The sequence below is a fragment of the Lepisma saccharinum genome, chromosome 2, assembly GCF_977018435.1.
Source record: "Lepisma saccharinum chromosome 2, izLepSacc3.1, whole genome shotgun sequence".
Classification (NCBI taxonomy): Eukaryota; Metazoa; Arthropoda; class Insecta; order Zygentoma; family Lepismatidae; genus Lepisma; species Lepisma saccharinum.
In genome coordinates this window covers 29,833,659-29,851,119 of record NC_139230.1, presented here as the reverse complement: position 1 = coordinate 29,851,119, position 17,461 = coordinate 29,833,659, and the positions used below count along the sequence as shown (strand labels likewise).

General features: G+C 38.5%; 1 protein-coding gene across 2 annotated transcripts in view; it reads right to left on the bottom strand.

The window, feature by feature from the left end:
• The window catches only part of LOC145983980 (endosome/lysosome-associated apoptosis and autophagy regulator family member 2-like), an 83,151-nt gene that overhangs the window by 43,171 nt on the left and 22,519 nt on the right, over nt 1-17,461 (bottom strand). For both annotated transcript variants that reach the window (XM_083117220.1, XM_083117221.1), the window contains exon 2: nt 3,253-3,379. In XM_083117220.1, the coding sequence (XP_082973346.1) occupies nt 3,253-3,379 (127 nt within the window). The remainder of the gene's footprint in view (nt 1-3,252; nt 3,380-17,461) is intronic.

The window sequence follows — 17,461 nt, the reverse complement described above, 5'->3', positions numbered from 1 at the left end:
ACAATATTTTTTTTTCTTTTGCCCCTTAATCATAGGGCCTTCCCGCCTGTATGTTACGCCCCTGATTTGATGTATTAATTCAAAATTATAACGTTTAACTAGAATTTGAAGACAGATAAAAACAATGTTTTAATTTTATTGCCCTAAGCAATCAGTCTTTACCAGCTTTTCCTCACTTCTATTTATTACATTTTTCATATCAACCCCATGGGATGTGAGGCCCCTTCTAGCACTAGGCCCTGGGTGGTTGCCCACTTCGCCCACCCCTTGCTATGCCACTGTTGATAGTTGATAATCATTAAAGCATGGGCTGTATCCACGTGCCCATGTTAATAGTTAATATCTCCGGAAGACAAAATTTGGTGCATAGATATCAGAACGTCACTCAGTGGAGCATGAACAATATGGACCAGACATTGACATCACCTAACCTAAAACTATTACAGCTAGTGAAATGCACATTCAATGATGTCATGGACGTCAGCAGGATTTTTTCCAGGGAGGGGCAAGCAAGGTAATTTTTTTCCAGGAGGGGCAAAGGAGGCATAATTTTCCCCATAATAGTGTAGCCCCCTCAAAAAACACTGCTTTAGTCTGAAATATTCATGTTCCTTACCGCCCTTATAATAATTAACATAAATTACTGTGACTGAAATGAAAATATGTGTGAAATATACTTTTTAGGTGAACATTCATTTTCCAGGGGGGCATGGCCCCCTACCTCCTCCCCTTAACCCTTCTGGATGTCCATGACTGATGTGAAGATATATTTTAATATTTTCTATATTTTACAACATGCATTTTTATAATGGTATGACTTTTAGGGAGAATTCACACTGAAGAGACACGCAACATGCGACACGAGAGGCCGTGTTTTGGCCATTTACCTGACTGCTTTTATTTGAAAAAGCCAGCATATGGAGGCACTTTAGTCCAAAATGTATTAGTCAACATGGTAAAGTACTCTAGTGCATTTTTTCTCAACTGCCTTGCTGCAACCCGATACCGTGCTCTCATATCAACTATACTGAGCTGCGAAATGTTCTGCTGAAAGTGGTTGACAACTATCATAATCCCAATATCATATTTGAGTTGTGAGTTTTCATTTTTTAAGTCCATTTTATGCACAAATAGACTAATCATAACTGGATCTGCTCGGTTCCTCCACTGGTTATCGAATCCGGGATCACTTAATTACAAGGAGACGACGTTACCACTTTGTCTTCTATATTTTTATATTTGTCAACAATCCTACACACGTAATCAAACTATTATTACTCTTTATGATTATGCTAGAATTTATTTATCAATATTAATTTCATAGGTACATGTTAATTCATGCATAAAATCTTAAATACTGTAAAGATTTACGAGGAAAATTCTTCGGCTAAGGGCATTGACTTAAAAAAAAATACCGTGACATGGTTTCACGAAGGTTGATAACCATTTCTCTAGTGTTTAGGTATTCGCTTTATTCAGGCTGAAAAGTTTGAGGTCAGTGCATATTATTTCTCAGTTTTCTCATGCACAACATGCCTCTCCCAAGTTTCAATAATTTGCACAAATTTTACAACGCAATTTATATAACAATGTCTCTTGTTAAGTTTTTTTTTTTTGGGTGACTAATAAATTGGTTAAAGCAATTATATTGGTACCATCATGCAAACTGAGCAAAGAAACCAGTGTCACTTGCCGTGTGTCATGTGCATCTTGTCTTTTCGGTGTGAAACTCTCGCGTCACGTGTCTCTTTGGTGTGAATTCTCCCTAAGACAGAGTGCAAAGGGAAACAACTCGCCCACTCATTCTACGTTATATCTAGTCATCTAAAACTTGTTGATTAGCCTGAATGTGTGGGTACAATTTATCACTCTCTCAGTGTACAGTGCTTTAAAACATTATGTATGAGCTGATCAATTATGCTAATCAATAAATGGATATTCTGAGTAAATCATGGAATTTGTCACATACTCCTTTATTCATTATCAACCAGTGTTCAAAGTGGGTGGAGGGTGGGGGCATCAGGTGATGACAGCCTTCCAGTTAACACAATTTTCATAAAGCACCCCCTCCCCCAGCTAGGAAGGTATGTGTAAACATCCCCTGTGTACTAGAATGCCTCCATGCTAATCCCCATCCATCCCCAAATTCGAGCAAACATCCCCCCAGCTAGGAATTTCCATTTTGAACACTGTTCTCAACATTTATTGATATAATAGTATTTCACATGAAGGACTTAAATTGGAAATAATTAGGATTGGATTGATTTGCTTTACTTGACTTCGCTTTTTGTGTCACTTTGGCTAATTTGCGAAGATGGGGATGAGTGATGATATGATGAAATTGATGAATGGACACTCACAAACATCCATGCCCAGGCCAGAATTCGAACCCAGGACCCCTGGCATCGTAGCGCAATGTTGATAACCACTCTGCCATGGGGGCCAGCAGGAAATTATTAGGAATAGTTTGATTTATTTATTGATTTTGTTTATTTTACTTTGCATTTCTGCCACTTTTGGCTAATCGCAAAGATGATGATGATATGATGAAACTGATGAAGGGGCATTCACAAATAACACCCATGCTCAGGCCGAGATTCCAACCCAGGACCACTGGCATCATAGCACGCTATGCTAACCACTATGCCACAGAGGCCAGCATTTAGGAATGGGGAATGTTTGTTTGAATCTTGGGGCTAGGACAATAGGACATCTGGGGTATGATTTGTGTACATTTTCCTAGCTGGTGGATTTTCCACCCCATCTCACCTCACTTTGAACACTGATCACATGGCTTAGAATGGTCATAGAAACTAAGTATGAAGAGATCGATGTGAGTTTTGAAAAAAAAAATCACTGCTTTTTGAGAGCAAATTATCACTCATTTCCAAGGACTGAGGTTAGCTCTTCAAAGCTTGGAATATTTTCAAGACTATACTCTATCCTAGGAAACTCTGTAGCAAAGCCACGCATAAAGGCAGAGATGGGAAGAAAGTGAATGGGCGGAGCTGAAGTAGTACATGCTGCTGCAAAGGCTAGTAACTGCAATCGCTTTCCCCCTCCATGCAATCCAGTTCCCTCACACATGTTCACTTTTCGAGCCATCTCGCGTCACTACTTGCACAGATACTTGTTTTCGTTTGTTTGCTCCAGAGATTTCTGGAATAGAGTAGGATGAGAGCTTTATTGATATTTTCATCTTGATTTCACAAGGAATGTTACAGTACATGTTTCACTGCAACAGATACTTACTACATGAATTTATCCTCCTTGGTTGAGTTCGTTCTGACTCAATGAAACAATTCCCTGGTAGGTTAGGGACTGCAACTCGCCACCTCTTGTTTTCATCATCACACTCAGTCAGTTCATAATGAAAATTCTGTAAAGAATGACAGACCATGCTAGAATGTAGATGAATAACATAGGATTCCAAATTTGTTGCACAAAAAATCATTAATGGTTGACTATAATTATTCAAAGTGCCTATTCAATATGATCTTAGAAATTCACTGTATACTCACTTTGTTACCAACACTTCACTGGCACATCACCATCGCCAAATTTTCTCACATGGTCAAGAATACCAAAACAAAAAGAATCCACATGTTTAAATATAATTCATGAGGGACGTCATTAAAGATGGCTTGGGAGGACACTGGTCCCTCCAAAACTTCCATGTGCCTCCAAATTGTACATGACTCTGAGGTAAATTTTCTTTAATATTTAAAAAAAAACTCCAAATTATTTATTTAGAAAACTTTGCATGGAGATCAGTGGCGTAGCAGCCACCCCCGTAATGCAGGGGGGGAGGAGCTGTAGGGGCCCTGCTATGTTCTCTCTCTGCGCTCCTAAAATTTTATATAATCCCAGAAATTCAGCAGATAGTGGCTCTTATTTTAAAAAAATTGATTTACGAAACAGAAATCTGGTTTTTAGTAACATATCACATGACGACGTCTGCAATAATAAATATTGGCATAGTGTCTCAGCCAGAGGGGCCTAAGCAATTGACACATGGGTCTCCTCCGAAGTGCAGCATTAACTTACTTGCTCACAGAGTGCAATCGATAGGAAATTTTTCTCATCTTATACCTTTATAGCTACGCAGTTTGTCGTAAACAAAGTGGAGTGTAGTGTAGTACAGTTATGAATCCAGTAGAAAGATTCAGTTGCTCAACCAGTGGATGGCTTACTGTTACACAATACCTAAACATACAAACTTGATAATTCATGCCCTTTTTTACCAGTAATATTTGTTTTACACATGATATTTAAAATGTATCTTCCCACCAAATATTTTCAAGGTGCCCCAAGCTTCAATATGAAATTGAAATAAGATCCGAGATAAATTTCCCATTTGTCCACACCTTGTTATGTTTTACTTCAAAGAGGCCAAAAAACTCAGGAGGTGGAGCCCAGGGGCAATTATCCCTTTGCCCTTAGGTCCAGTAGCCTATATTCCGCCACACAGGGTATACAGCGTATACAGTGCTTCATGTGAAAATTCCTAGCTGCGAATTTGCCAGGGGATGGCTTTTGGGGCTGAATGCACATCCACCTCAAAGTCCAAAAAAGGAGTGTTTACTATCCTTTAAACTAGTGGTATTCAAACTGTGAGTCACTGAAGTATCATATGGCAGATGCGAGCTAGCTCTTCCAAAAAAAAATATTTTTCTTTTCTGAAAGTTTGAAATGTGTTAATAAAAAAATATCAATTTATTCTTCTGTATTACTGCTTTGATTGATTGAGTTGGTGTTTTAAGTCCACTTTATGCACAGTAAGGCTAATCGGGACTGGACCTACAGTTTAAAGTGGGATCCGAACCACTATGTGCCTCCACCGGGTATTGAACCCGGGATCCCTTGATTACAAGGCGACGAAGCTACCACTGCGTCATCGAGGAGTTTCTCTGTATTACTGCAACTCACGTTGCAAGTTCATGGGTAAAGTCATCTTCTGTCCTTTTGAACTGATACGGAAACTGCACTGGTATTGTACGTTGTAGAAGAAAACCATGCCAATGCTAAAAACCTTATTGATGGTGCCTTTTGTACAGAAATTCGCATACCTTTCTGATATTTTCCACAAACTGAGTGTGTGTCTACAGGGTGTCAGCCTTCAAAAGGAAGTTGCTGCTGTGCAAGAGGCAGAAAGCATTGGTGATTGCTTTTGTACATTGAGCATGTTGTTAGAAGAAACAGGACTACAATGAAATGAGGAAATCCAATCATTCCTGTATGCCTGTTTTTAACATCTATTATCCAGCTTTTCTTTCTGTTTGTATTTATCCTTTTTTTTTCATGAATATTGCTGAATGAATTGACACCAGCTTATAAACATTTAACAATTGTACACCACCTGTATTAATCACACACATTATATTTTCATTACTTGTATGTGTACCAACAGTAAATGAAACACATGAAAAGATTTTGCGTTGATGTTTCATGATCACATCACATGTAAGCGTATCTATCTATTATTATTGAGGGGAGGCACATGCAGATTTTGGCAGCGGAAGGAAGCTATGACAGCGAAAAGTTTGAAAACCTCTGCTTTAAACAATTTCCCCAAACACTATTTTCTTAATATTTGTGTATTATATTTAACCTAATTTTTAAAAATTAAAAAAACAAGGATCACGAAAAAAATATTTGGCTGAGTGATGCCTCCTTCCCCCTCTTCCAAAAAAGAACCCTGGCTGTGCCACTGTGTTAAAGTAAGAAAAAATATTTCTAATTTCTACTTCCAGTTATTTATCAAAGATTCAGACCACCCTGATTTAGTTTTGAGAAACTACTATCCTAAGTCGATGCAAAAAATGGGAAGGCAGTGTATTTGCGGTAAAAGTGAATTTATCTTAAAACTGGGGGTGGCTAGGTAACTATTGTGCATTCTTCCCACTCTGGTATCATCTCTATATTTTCAATTCACTAAGTGGGGCCCCCCAATATTTTACTTGCAGGGTGCCCAAGCACTGCTTGTAGGCCAAGCACTGATTAATCTATATGAATCTAAAGTGGACAAATTTTCCCACTCAACATCCCACACAACATAAATCTCCAAGGGACATCAATGGATATCCACGATGTCCAGATCAGATCCATGGATATTGTGGACATCCCATGGACATCCAGTCCTGGATATCCAGCTCTGCACATGTTTTCAGAGTGTCACACATGCGCGCCAGGCCAGGTGAACTTTCTTTACCGCCCACGAGGCATTCTTTGTGTCTCGAACACAATGCCAGACGCCAGTTTGCATTGAGGAAGTTAACTTGCTTAGCCTTGATAGTGAAAATGAGCTCTGCATACTCTGCTTATCATTGATTGATATGTTTGTGGATAAAAAGCATTTTTCGGATGTGTAGATATGCGTGTGTGAATTTGTGTGCGTCTGTGCTTGTGTGTGTGTGGGTGTGTGTGTGTGTGTGTGAGAGAGAGAGAGGAGAGAGAGAGAGAGAGAGAGAGAGAGAGAGAGAGAGAGAGAGAGTGAGTGATTGAGTGAGTGAGTAAATGGGTGAGTGGTAGAGAGAGTGGAGTACTTGTTACAAGCATATGTGCACCCGAGGTCTTCGATAAATGTGTAAATGTAGTCTAGGAATGTTCTTTTCGTATCCAAAGTATGTACGAAAAATATGAGCATGATGTACAGATTAGGTAAATTTTAGTCCAGAATATATCCTTATTCACAATAAAATAAAAACATCCAGATAATGTCCCGATCACGTGAACCCATGTCCGAAACATGTCCAAAAATTATCCACAGAATGTCCAAAACATGTTCAAAAATGATCCACAGAATGTCCAAAATACGTCCTCCTTGGATATCCTATGGATGTCCCCTGGACGGATATATGGATATCCAGGGGACATCCCATGGATGTCTACTGGACATTCCTGGATATCATATGGACGTCCAAAATTTCGGCACAAATATCCAGAAGACATCCATTAGATGTCTCCTGGATATTTGTGTGCTGTGGGATATACCCTAAAGGTACTTTCTATTATTTTTATAAAATCTCAGGAAAGGAAGAGGGATATAGCCTCTATTATCCCCCTCTGTCAGAACAGAAGTTTCTATCATACAAACGACAAGGTCACCACTTTATTGAAACAACTTAAGTTCACGTTTTCGCATCCTCACGTATCCCTATGCATTATTCATTATAGGGTATCAGTCGACCACCTGCCGTCACACTGATTCCTTCTATTGAATATCTGGTCCAAGTGCATGTTTATGCTAGAATGTTAATTGATAGCAGATGATTTGGTACAGGACCTTGGGCAACAATAATACCTTTAAGCAGTCTAGTACGTTATGGTTTGCTTTAGAATTCTATCATATTCTATCTACCATGTATATGCACAGACGGAACTAAAGTAGGTCCGAAACAGTGACAACCCCTTAAAAAGCTTTTAAAAATGTACAATTTAGGGTTACTTTGACATCCCTCCCCTCCTTGATGGAAAATTCTGTATAAACCCCCGATTTAAACTTTGCCTCCACTACTGCTATTCTCTGAGAACTCGGTCATTTATCCTCATCATCGTGAACCAAGAGAAGTAGAAATTCTACAAAGTAACTAAAAATAAAAATATTGAAAGGTAGATTTTCTTGTGAGAATTCATTTGGTTGCTGTACTAGATGTCCTGCAATGATGAGATACAACAATGAAGAAAAATACATGGGGGCGGTGGACCACCGCCAAGATATCCGGCTTTCCGTCACTTCCCTGGACTCTTGGAGTGAACAGAGACGAAACCTCAGAGCTCAGCCAGATGGCCGGTTTCGGAATTTGAACTCGCGACTTCCCCAATGTGTTCAGTTATTTTAACCGACTTCCCCAATGTTATTTTAACCCATCATAATAATTTTAGAACCAGTTTCTCTACCCAAATTCAAAGCAATGCATCACGCATGATAATTCATTCTTCCATACATGCATAGATGAAAGATTGTCATTTTAATCTACATTTTATGTAACAGCATTTTTATTTTACATTACTTTTTTGCCACTCTATCTATCGCGAAAGATTACACTCACAAAGATCACCCATGCCCAGGCTGGGATTCGAATCCGAAACCCTTGGCGTCGTAGCGCGCTGTGCTAACCACTCCGCCACGAAGAATCGCGACGATAAGGACGAGTGTCGATTAGATAAAATTGATGAAGGGACACTAAAAAGAAACATCCATATCCAGTCCGGGACTCGAACCGAGGAACTTACCGCGCTCGGCCGCCGAGCCGGCGTATAACACAGAATCCGCATTTTATAATACTTTACTTTCAGTGTTAGTTAGTTTTTCTGTGTAATTCCAGTGTATGTTTAATAAGATTGTGGGACCATTGGAATGCCAGTCGGAAATTTAGAACAAAGATTTTTTATGTATGACACTTACGTGAAAGCCGAATCATGTCGAGACCCTTGTGGGCAATTTTCACATAAATTCCCTGGCGTTGCAGCTTCAGATAGAGAAACAGTTAGGCAACTCGTTCTGAGATCAAGGGAAACAGAAATTACAAGAAGTACAAGAGGAACTTTTTGCGTGTCAATCAAAATTTCATCAAAAGATGCCGCGAATGTGTGAATGCAGTTGGACACCACTTTGAACAACTCTTATAACACAGGTTAGTACTCGTTATGGAAATTAATTGTCTGCATGCTAAAGATATGTGCGTAAAAATAAGCGGGACGTAACGCATGCCTCGCCATCGGCAGTCACGCACAATCTTGGCCCCGGGCCAAACTGAACGCACCATATGTGCTATACGAGCAATTCCATTTTCTTCGAATTAAGACATGATCCTGAATATAACAAAATAAAGAAAGGAATGAAGTTTCAACATAGGAACTCCTGTTATCGACTCTTACAAGCGTTAATCAGAAAATGACGGAAGTGTTACCTCCTGCCATTCGAGGCATTTCCTGGTTTAGTCCGAATTAACGACACCATTTTGGTTGTAGCGAATCAGGGTTTTCTTTATGGTCACTGAAAATATAACGTTACTTTTAGATGTCGGGGGGAGAAGAAATCAATCGGCGTTAATTGATTTATTGTAGGGTTTAAACATCAAGACCCATGGAATATGTCCTCGCTCCTTTCCTCCATGCTTCAACTCGGGATACGCACATGTTCGTCTGCATGATTTTAGTGCAAGGACAATCAAAGAACCTTTCTCAAATTAGGGCTGTCTTGGAGCACCAAACTTGGTTTACACGATCATCGGTTGTCTTTAAAAATATTTCTAAATTTTCCTTTCGATATAGCTACGTATTTAAATCATCACTTAACGTTGTACCTTAAACACAGTTTAGCGTTTCTCCGTATACACCATCTATCCCTTTTTGTCACTTCTTCCTTGATAAAAAAAAAAAAAGGACCACTAATTCTAGGGTGTTCGGGAAAAGGCAAGTCACAGGCTGCGATTTTCTCTTGCCTGTCTCACTGAATCAATTGAAGAAAATATGTCAAGTATAATTTTATATTGGGCATGTGTAAATATTCTAAACAGTTATGATCCAACATTTATATCATGTTTTTAGCGTTTGGTATTAAAATAATGAACACAAATGTAAAATTGAATGTTTTAACTTTTTTCAGAACAGCCTTGAATTATGAGCAAGCAGTTCATAAGGTTAGTAAAGTTCCGTGTGCTCATCACACCGTGCGATGGAGCAGCGGCGTATACTCTGGGTCACCTAGGTAATCGGAGATGACCCGGCTATAATTTTTTAAAAAGTTGTTTTTTTATTTCTTCACAATATTCTTCCGAACCAATCTTTGTCACATATTTCTTTGCTTCCAGCTCGCAAATGTTTTCAACCGTTTGCCGCGGAATGTCCGTGAGGCTTTTTCCCCAGCTGGTGGAATCTGGTGACGTCAGGGTGAGATTCCACCGGCTCCCTTTAAATCCCTTGACGGGAGGGGAAGGAAACACTGCTTCTCAGGCGCGGTTATTCCGTGGCAAGGGTAAGCTCCTTCTGGAGAGAGTCCATCGGTCGCACTCTCCACCCCAGAGCCTTTGCCGTTCCCTCGGCTGGCAGTGGCGCCCTCCCCTCTTCTGCCATTCTTCCCCGATGGCCTTTGTATCGTAGGAGCTGTGTTGTTTACGACAGGGAAATTTCTCGGGAAAAAAACAGAATTCTGGGTTCACAAATTGCGTACTGAAAAAGAAAGTAGAGAAAATACATTGAAAATGCGCGAGAAACAGGGAAATCTGAACAACATTTGCGAACCAATTCTATGTTAATTCTCGTTTTACATTTGCTTCTGTCTTACTGATCTCTGCTATTTCAACAGATATTGTAAAAGGAAAAAAAACTTTAATATTGAAAATGAAGGTAATTAAATAAATTAAAATTTGAACTAGAAATTCAAGAAATTACACCGACCTCCGTTGCGGAGTGTTAGCACAGCTCCCTACGACGCCAGAGCTACAGGGTTCGAATACCGGCCTGGGTGTTCTTGGTAAATGTCCCTTCATCAATGTCATATCATCACTCGTAGTGATTAACCAAAAGTGGCAGAAAAGCGACGTCAAATAACAATTTAATCAATCGATTAATGAAGTAATTAAACTATATGCTTACTTTTTTTCATTTTTGTATTTTAAAATGCGTGATTACTTTCTTTGTAGCCTTCAAAACCAGTACTTCTTTCACAGAAATGAATAATTTTTAAAAGGGAAAGCTATCAGAAATAAATTATATATATATACGTACACATAAATTAGTTAATTTAAGTTGTTTTTCCCCCGCTTTAGATTAATAATGATCATAAAGATAAAAGATGTATGAATAAAATATATAAACAAAAAAAGCAATGATTCCAACTTATAAAACCTTGCGCATCGCAGGGAATTTAAAGCTGGGAAAGGGAATTTTTCAGCATCCATAGGGAATTTAATTCTGAGTCAAGGAGTAAGGAACCACAATAGAAGATTGGCGCAGGGAATTGAATGCGTGTTGTGGTGGCTTTGTGCTGTTCTTCCTATTAGCGATTCGAAAATGTAATATTTGTTTAGTTGTTAGTGGTTTAGTATTCGTGCTAGTGCCGTGTTTACTGAAGATAAAGGCAATGGATATAATACAATATTTGCGTGTGAAAATATTTGGAACGGGATCTTTTCCGGAGAAATGGGAAATAGTTAATGTAGGTAGGCCAGTAACATCTCTTGTACACAGGTCTTGAACTTAAACTTCCATGTATACAAACAAAAATCGGGAATGCACGAGTAACTGGACACTGGGGTAACTTGAATTTTAGACTTCAATTAATATTGAGGGTTTTTATTTCACTACCGCATTCCTTTCATATTCTTTGTTACAGGTTTTTTCTTATAGATTTATTATATTTTCTTGTTTTATTATTTGAAATTCTAAACGTAGATTAACTGCAAGTGCAATCACGACAATTATTCGACAGTGGTCGCAACAATAAGGTAACATTTTTATCACATATATTCATAAATCCTGTATGGATGTTGAGGTAAATTTGCAGGGAGACTTCAGGAGTGGGTGGATGAATCAAGTGTCGGAGATTACCCACTAGTTAAAACCAGGATACGCCACTGCGATGGAGGCACATGAGGGAATGTGGAGGTAGCGCTCCATACATTCACAATCTCGGCCATTTGGGATGGGCATCAGCATCACGCTTCGACAGCCTTTAATCCTCAAGGGACGCTGGGTGAATCCTAGAGACACTTTATGCAGGGATAAAGACAGTAAAATTCCCACCTTAGATCACCCACATAGGGAATCGAATCCGGGTCTTCCGTGTGGCAGTCGAACGCCCATCCGGTTGGATCACCACGGCTCCCAGGCAATTCATAATAATTATATGAGTTTTAGTGCTAATTACAATGTAAGAGGGCCTCCCCGATAGCGAAGTGGTAGCGTTGTTGCCTTGTAATCAAGGGTTCCCGGGTTCGATACCCGGTGGAGGCAGATAGCGCAGATCCCACTTTAAACTGTATGTCCAGTCCCGATTAGCCTTTCTGTGCATAAAGTGGACTTAAAACAACAATTCAATTAAATGTAAGTGAAGTTACTTGTGTGCAATTTGACAGTCAGTAAATGTCCCTCCCATGAAGCCTCCCTTCCATATGCGAAGTACATACCAGGATTGTTATTTCCATTTGGACTATTCTACGTCTATTGTCTGTCTATCTGGGCTCTCGGGTAGCCGAATGGATAACACTCTCGCCTTCGGTGCAAGTCGTCCCAAGTTCGATCGAACGAGAGAGGCCAAAATTTCGGTGTTGACCCAGCAACAGTAGCGGATTCCTGTCTACAAAGCCACATAGCAACTGCGCTGGGAGTCGATGCGCCAAACGAAAATCCGCTCAACAGACGATGCCCCGAGTTTGGTTTAGTTTATTTCTTCTTGGGTAACAGGGAACATCGAAAGGGAACCCGACTTGATTAAATATAGAAGGATTGGTACGTTTCCATTTCGTTAATTTTTTCATCGTTTTTCTGCTACTTTTGGTTAATCGAGGATCCACGGAGGGGGCGATAGGAGCCCCTCCAAACTGCTGTTTTTTTCGATATATCACTATGCCTAATATTTTTCAAAACTCAACTGATCTGTCTTTTATCAAAAACTTGAACAGGCTCGAAATTTTATTTCTAAAGTTTGATTTAAGACCACTCGATGCTGACAGGTTAATCGGAACTGCACCTACAGTATAAATTTGGATCCGAACCACTGTGCAATCAATATGCCTCAAAAGGGGATCGAACCCGAGACCCGTTGAGAGATAGGTTTTTGTTTTCTTTGTTTAAGACTTTACTCCTCATATCTGATCGTTCAGTTTACCGTGACAATGGGAGGAATTATGATAACAACACACAATATTAACCATCTATTTTTGTTAAGCATGGAAGTTATTTTGGTTCATGCTTACGGTGCAGTATATTGTAATAAAAAAAATACACGTGTTGCTCAGAATTGATTATCGGTGAAGAAAGGTACCAGACTGAAATTTGACCCTCTCAACTGCAACTTCTAAATCTGACACTGCCCCGGGAACGTCGGTGGCCCGAGCAGGCGAAAATGGAAGAAACCGAAGACAGCGATTGACTTATCTGGGTGTCCAACTGAACACAAGGCCAGTGGCGTAGTCTGAAAACAAGTTTCAAAGTGGTATTCTACCGTAACTGTATGCTGGTGATGAAGATAATCGATGATTTTAATAAAAGCGGTTATGAACATCATGAAAAAAAAAAGCAGAGAATAAAAACTAACTAAAATATTCTGTAGTTACTTTTGCAAGGGAAAACTTTGTTCTAAAACTTTACTTTTGTCAGAAGTGGTCCATTTAACTTGTCTTTCTCAGAAGCAGGTTTAACTGTGACAGTTAATCAGCTTCCTCTTCAAGTTGGTCACGGGGGAGGGGAGGGGGATTATGGCGTAGGCTGCACCATTTTTTGGGGGATTTTTCCCTTCAAATAATATAAAATGCAACATTTATATATTTTTACAAAATATATGTAAACATTTTACACCTTAAATGCACCATATTTAATCCATTAGATGAAAAGAAAGTGTTTAAGGGTATTATCGAAGGGAGGGGGTTATCGAACTCTTACATAATATTAGGCCTTAATTGACACGTGGGTTCTGGGGGATTCTTAATTAAACATTGGGGGGACAGTATCCAACTCTAGATCTCAGATTGTGGCGTGTATTTTAGTTAGAGGGGGATTGATCATTAAATTGAGGGGGTATTTAATTCTTGTGTATTACTATTGTTGCGGAAATTCTGGTGTGGAGACAAGATAATTATTTTTTTTGGAGTAGGCAATATCCACTCATGCGTTGCGAGGATGCGTGTTGGCGCTTTACTGAGGGGAATGTAAAGTTTTCTACTATAGATGCATTACAAGACATAAGCGATATTCTCGATATTCATTAATAACATCGCTTCATAAATATATAATGCTTAGTGTTGGTATTCTGCTTAATTTAAAGCAGGTGCATAATTTGAAACAAAAATATATCGAATCCGCATTTCCAACTTCACAGGAAAATTTTATTTAACAAGTTAAATTTGCATTGAAGATAAAATCTCCACAATTATTGTTATGGGTTACTAAAATAATTATATTTATCCCAAGAAAACGGGGGGAGGGGGAGAAGTTCTTTGAAAGAGGAACCGTATTATATTATCGCCCTGAGCTTAAGAATTTCTAGCCAGGGCTCTGTAATGTCTCGTGCAACAATAATTGAATCGGTCATACGGCTGGAGCATGTTATTTGGTTTGCCAAGGATGAATTTTCTATCTTTATCTTAAGTTATGTAACAATTTGTGTTAAATACTCAAATTGTGAGTTTTATAAACCCACTTAAAAACACTATTTATATGCGCCATATTTACATATCTTAATTTACTACATTTAACCAATCAATGTGCTAGCATTAAGTTTTTTTCGAAAATCGAACAATTAAAAAATGTGGACAGTTTAACATGGTATTTCATTCAAATAGACATCAATAGACGTATTCATCCAAACTATTTTGGGGGATTATGATGAATGATTTTAGGAGCGGTCTTTAGTGAGGGCGCTCCTGTTTAAGGAGAAGGGGCAGATCAAGTATAGTGTTCAGTAAAGCTAAGGAAAAAGTTACTTTCGGTAGACACACTTTGGTAATTAAATACTTTGTGGGGATTACGATATGGTTTGAGGGCGCGAATGATATGATTTGGGTGGGGGCGCATGATATGATTTGGGGGGGGATGCACCATTGGCCTTGGGGGGGGATGGGCACCCCTGTTTGGTCATGTTTTATTCTTCCTTCATTTGTCTGGACAAGAAGCACAGGAATTGAAACTTTCCATACTCAGGTCATATTCCTATTTTTGGTTTCTTTACATCGCTTTTCTACTTGTGTTAATCGCAGCGATGAAGATGAATGGGTTAAAAAAATTAAAGACCAAACAATGAAATATCAATGTCTTACCCAGGATTCAAAGCTAGGATCTCGGGTTTCGCTGCAAGGCATCTAAAACAATAAAACAAGGGAGGCGCTCAGTGCCAAACTTTTCCGGTGGAGGCGCCAGTATAGTTGTGTCCATAGGCTTCGGGAAGGTAAGGGGGGGGGTTCGAACGGGTCCGTTGATCCCCCTGCAATTTGGCACCAGTCATTCCAATTTACACAAAAAAGAAAGAAATCTTGTTATTTTTATTGTTAACAGAAATGAAGTTAATTTATTTAGTATTCGAACAGAATAACCAAAGTAAAAACTTCATTAGATAGAAATAAATTACCTAGGTAGTGTAATGTACAGTGGGATCCACGAGTATTACCGTGCAAATTATCAATCACCATGTTCGTGCACTTTACTTGACCCAATAAGAGCTTCAAGATTTAAAAGAAAACACAAAACAAGCTGTTGACAATTTCTGCACCAGCATACATAAAAATAAATCGCTTAAAAACACATAGGATGTAAGATAAAATTTAATGAAAATAGTCATGGACAATTTGCACGGTAATATTCATGAATCCCACTGTACAGGAACCAGGTTATATTTTCTTCTTCTACCATTAATCCAAATAATGAATGGTTTCACAGTTTCCAAAATTCCAAAAATTAGAGTTTTATATAAGAGATCACACAATATAAACTTTATGAATAAAATTTCCCCCTAACTTTTGAAGACTTTTCTTGAAAGTGGTGTCCAAAAGTTAATAACAAAATAAAATAAGTACGAACTTCAGTACACTAACTGTATGAAATGTAAAAAGTAATGGAAAAAGTTGTACTGGATATTCACTGATCTGGTGGATCGAGTAGAAAAGTCTCACCATGTATATGATGATAATAATAATAAAATAAATATAACCGTAGTAATAATTATTATTGATATTATTTCTCATAATAAAATTTTATCAATGGCCTGACCCCCCTACGAAAAATTCTGACGAAACCCATGGTTGTGTCCGAAGATAATTTCTTTCATGTTAATAATATTTGATTAATCAATTATAGTTTTCAATTACGTCACTTGAAGGTTCCGATTTTTAGATCACAAACAATCTGAATCTTTGGCATGGCAAGAGTTGAGCCTGCATAACATGTTACCAGCAGAATGAGAGACAAACTGATTATACGGTTATGAAAAGGTTGGATCTATTTCCAGCACAAAATCAATAGCAATATATATTTGGTTACGTGTGGATGCGATTCCTTCAAGGTTTTGAGACTTCAATTTACACACTGTTTCATTTGAAAAAAGGTTATGGTGTAATAGATATGTGAATGGAAAAATGTATACAGTATGTAACATTCTTATTCGTACACACGGATTTTCAAAGAAAATGCTTTAATATCTGAAAGGAAATACCTACACTCTTTTGAAACTGTTTCTTTACAATTCAATAACTAATATCATTAGGAACATAAAATCTTACCCAAATTCTGTATAACCAATGACAATAATAAAAATGAAACAAATAGAAACATGCCATTTTTTGTACAACTTTTCTATTCGTACACTTAATAATATAAAAGAAAAAAGTATATTCAGAGCAAATTGACTGACAGTTCTAATACTTTGATGCGTATCCTTTGGCTTTAGTTACTGCTCGACACCTGTTCTTCATAGAATTAACCAGTTTCCGACATGTTTCAGAGCTTGTTTTATTCCACTCGGCTTGCACAACAGTTTTCAACTCTTGTTTGGACTTGACGCCTCCTTTATGGACTCGCCTCTTCAAAATTGTCCATAAATGCTCAATGGGATTTAAGTCTGGACTTTGAGCTGGTGTTTGTAGTAGTTTGGGCACATTCCATATTAGCCAATTCATGTTAACTCGCGCCTTATGATTACTGTCATTGTCTTGTTGGAATTTGTAGATAGGCGGCATGTCCATTTTTTGGGCACTCTGCTTTACATTGTTCTTCAATATATCCAAATAGACATATGCATCCATGATACCATCAGTAAAGTGGATGGTACCAACAACACCTTTGGACGATATACAGCCCCAAATCATTAATGACCACCACCACCATGTTTAACTGTTGGAACTGTGTTAATGTGATCATTGTCTTTATTTGATTTTCTCCAGACCCTATTTATCCCATCTGACCCGTATATATCCCAAAATTCCTGGTCCTTGTGGATGTGCTCTTTCGGGAATGAAAGTCTATTCCTGCAATTCACCTTATTTACATACGGCCTCTCTCGTGGTATTCTGCCATGATATCCATGCTTCCAAAGGCACGTCGGACAGTTTGATCGGACATCATCTTGCCAGCAACATTTTCTACTAACGGTCGTAACTGAGGAACACTTGGGGGTTTTCTCGCACTCTTTTCAAAATAAAGCGTTCATCACGTTTATTCAACCGTCTCTCTTTTTGTTTTCTCGGCACATTCTGTGTTGAACCTTCCTCTCTAAATTTGTTTACATAGGGCCCGTTCCGAAAGTCACACG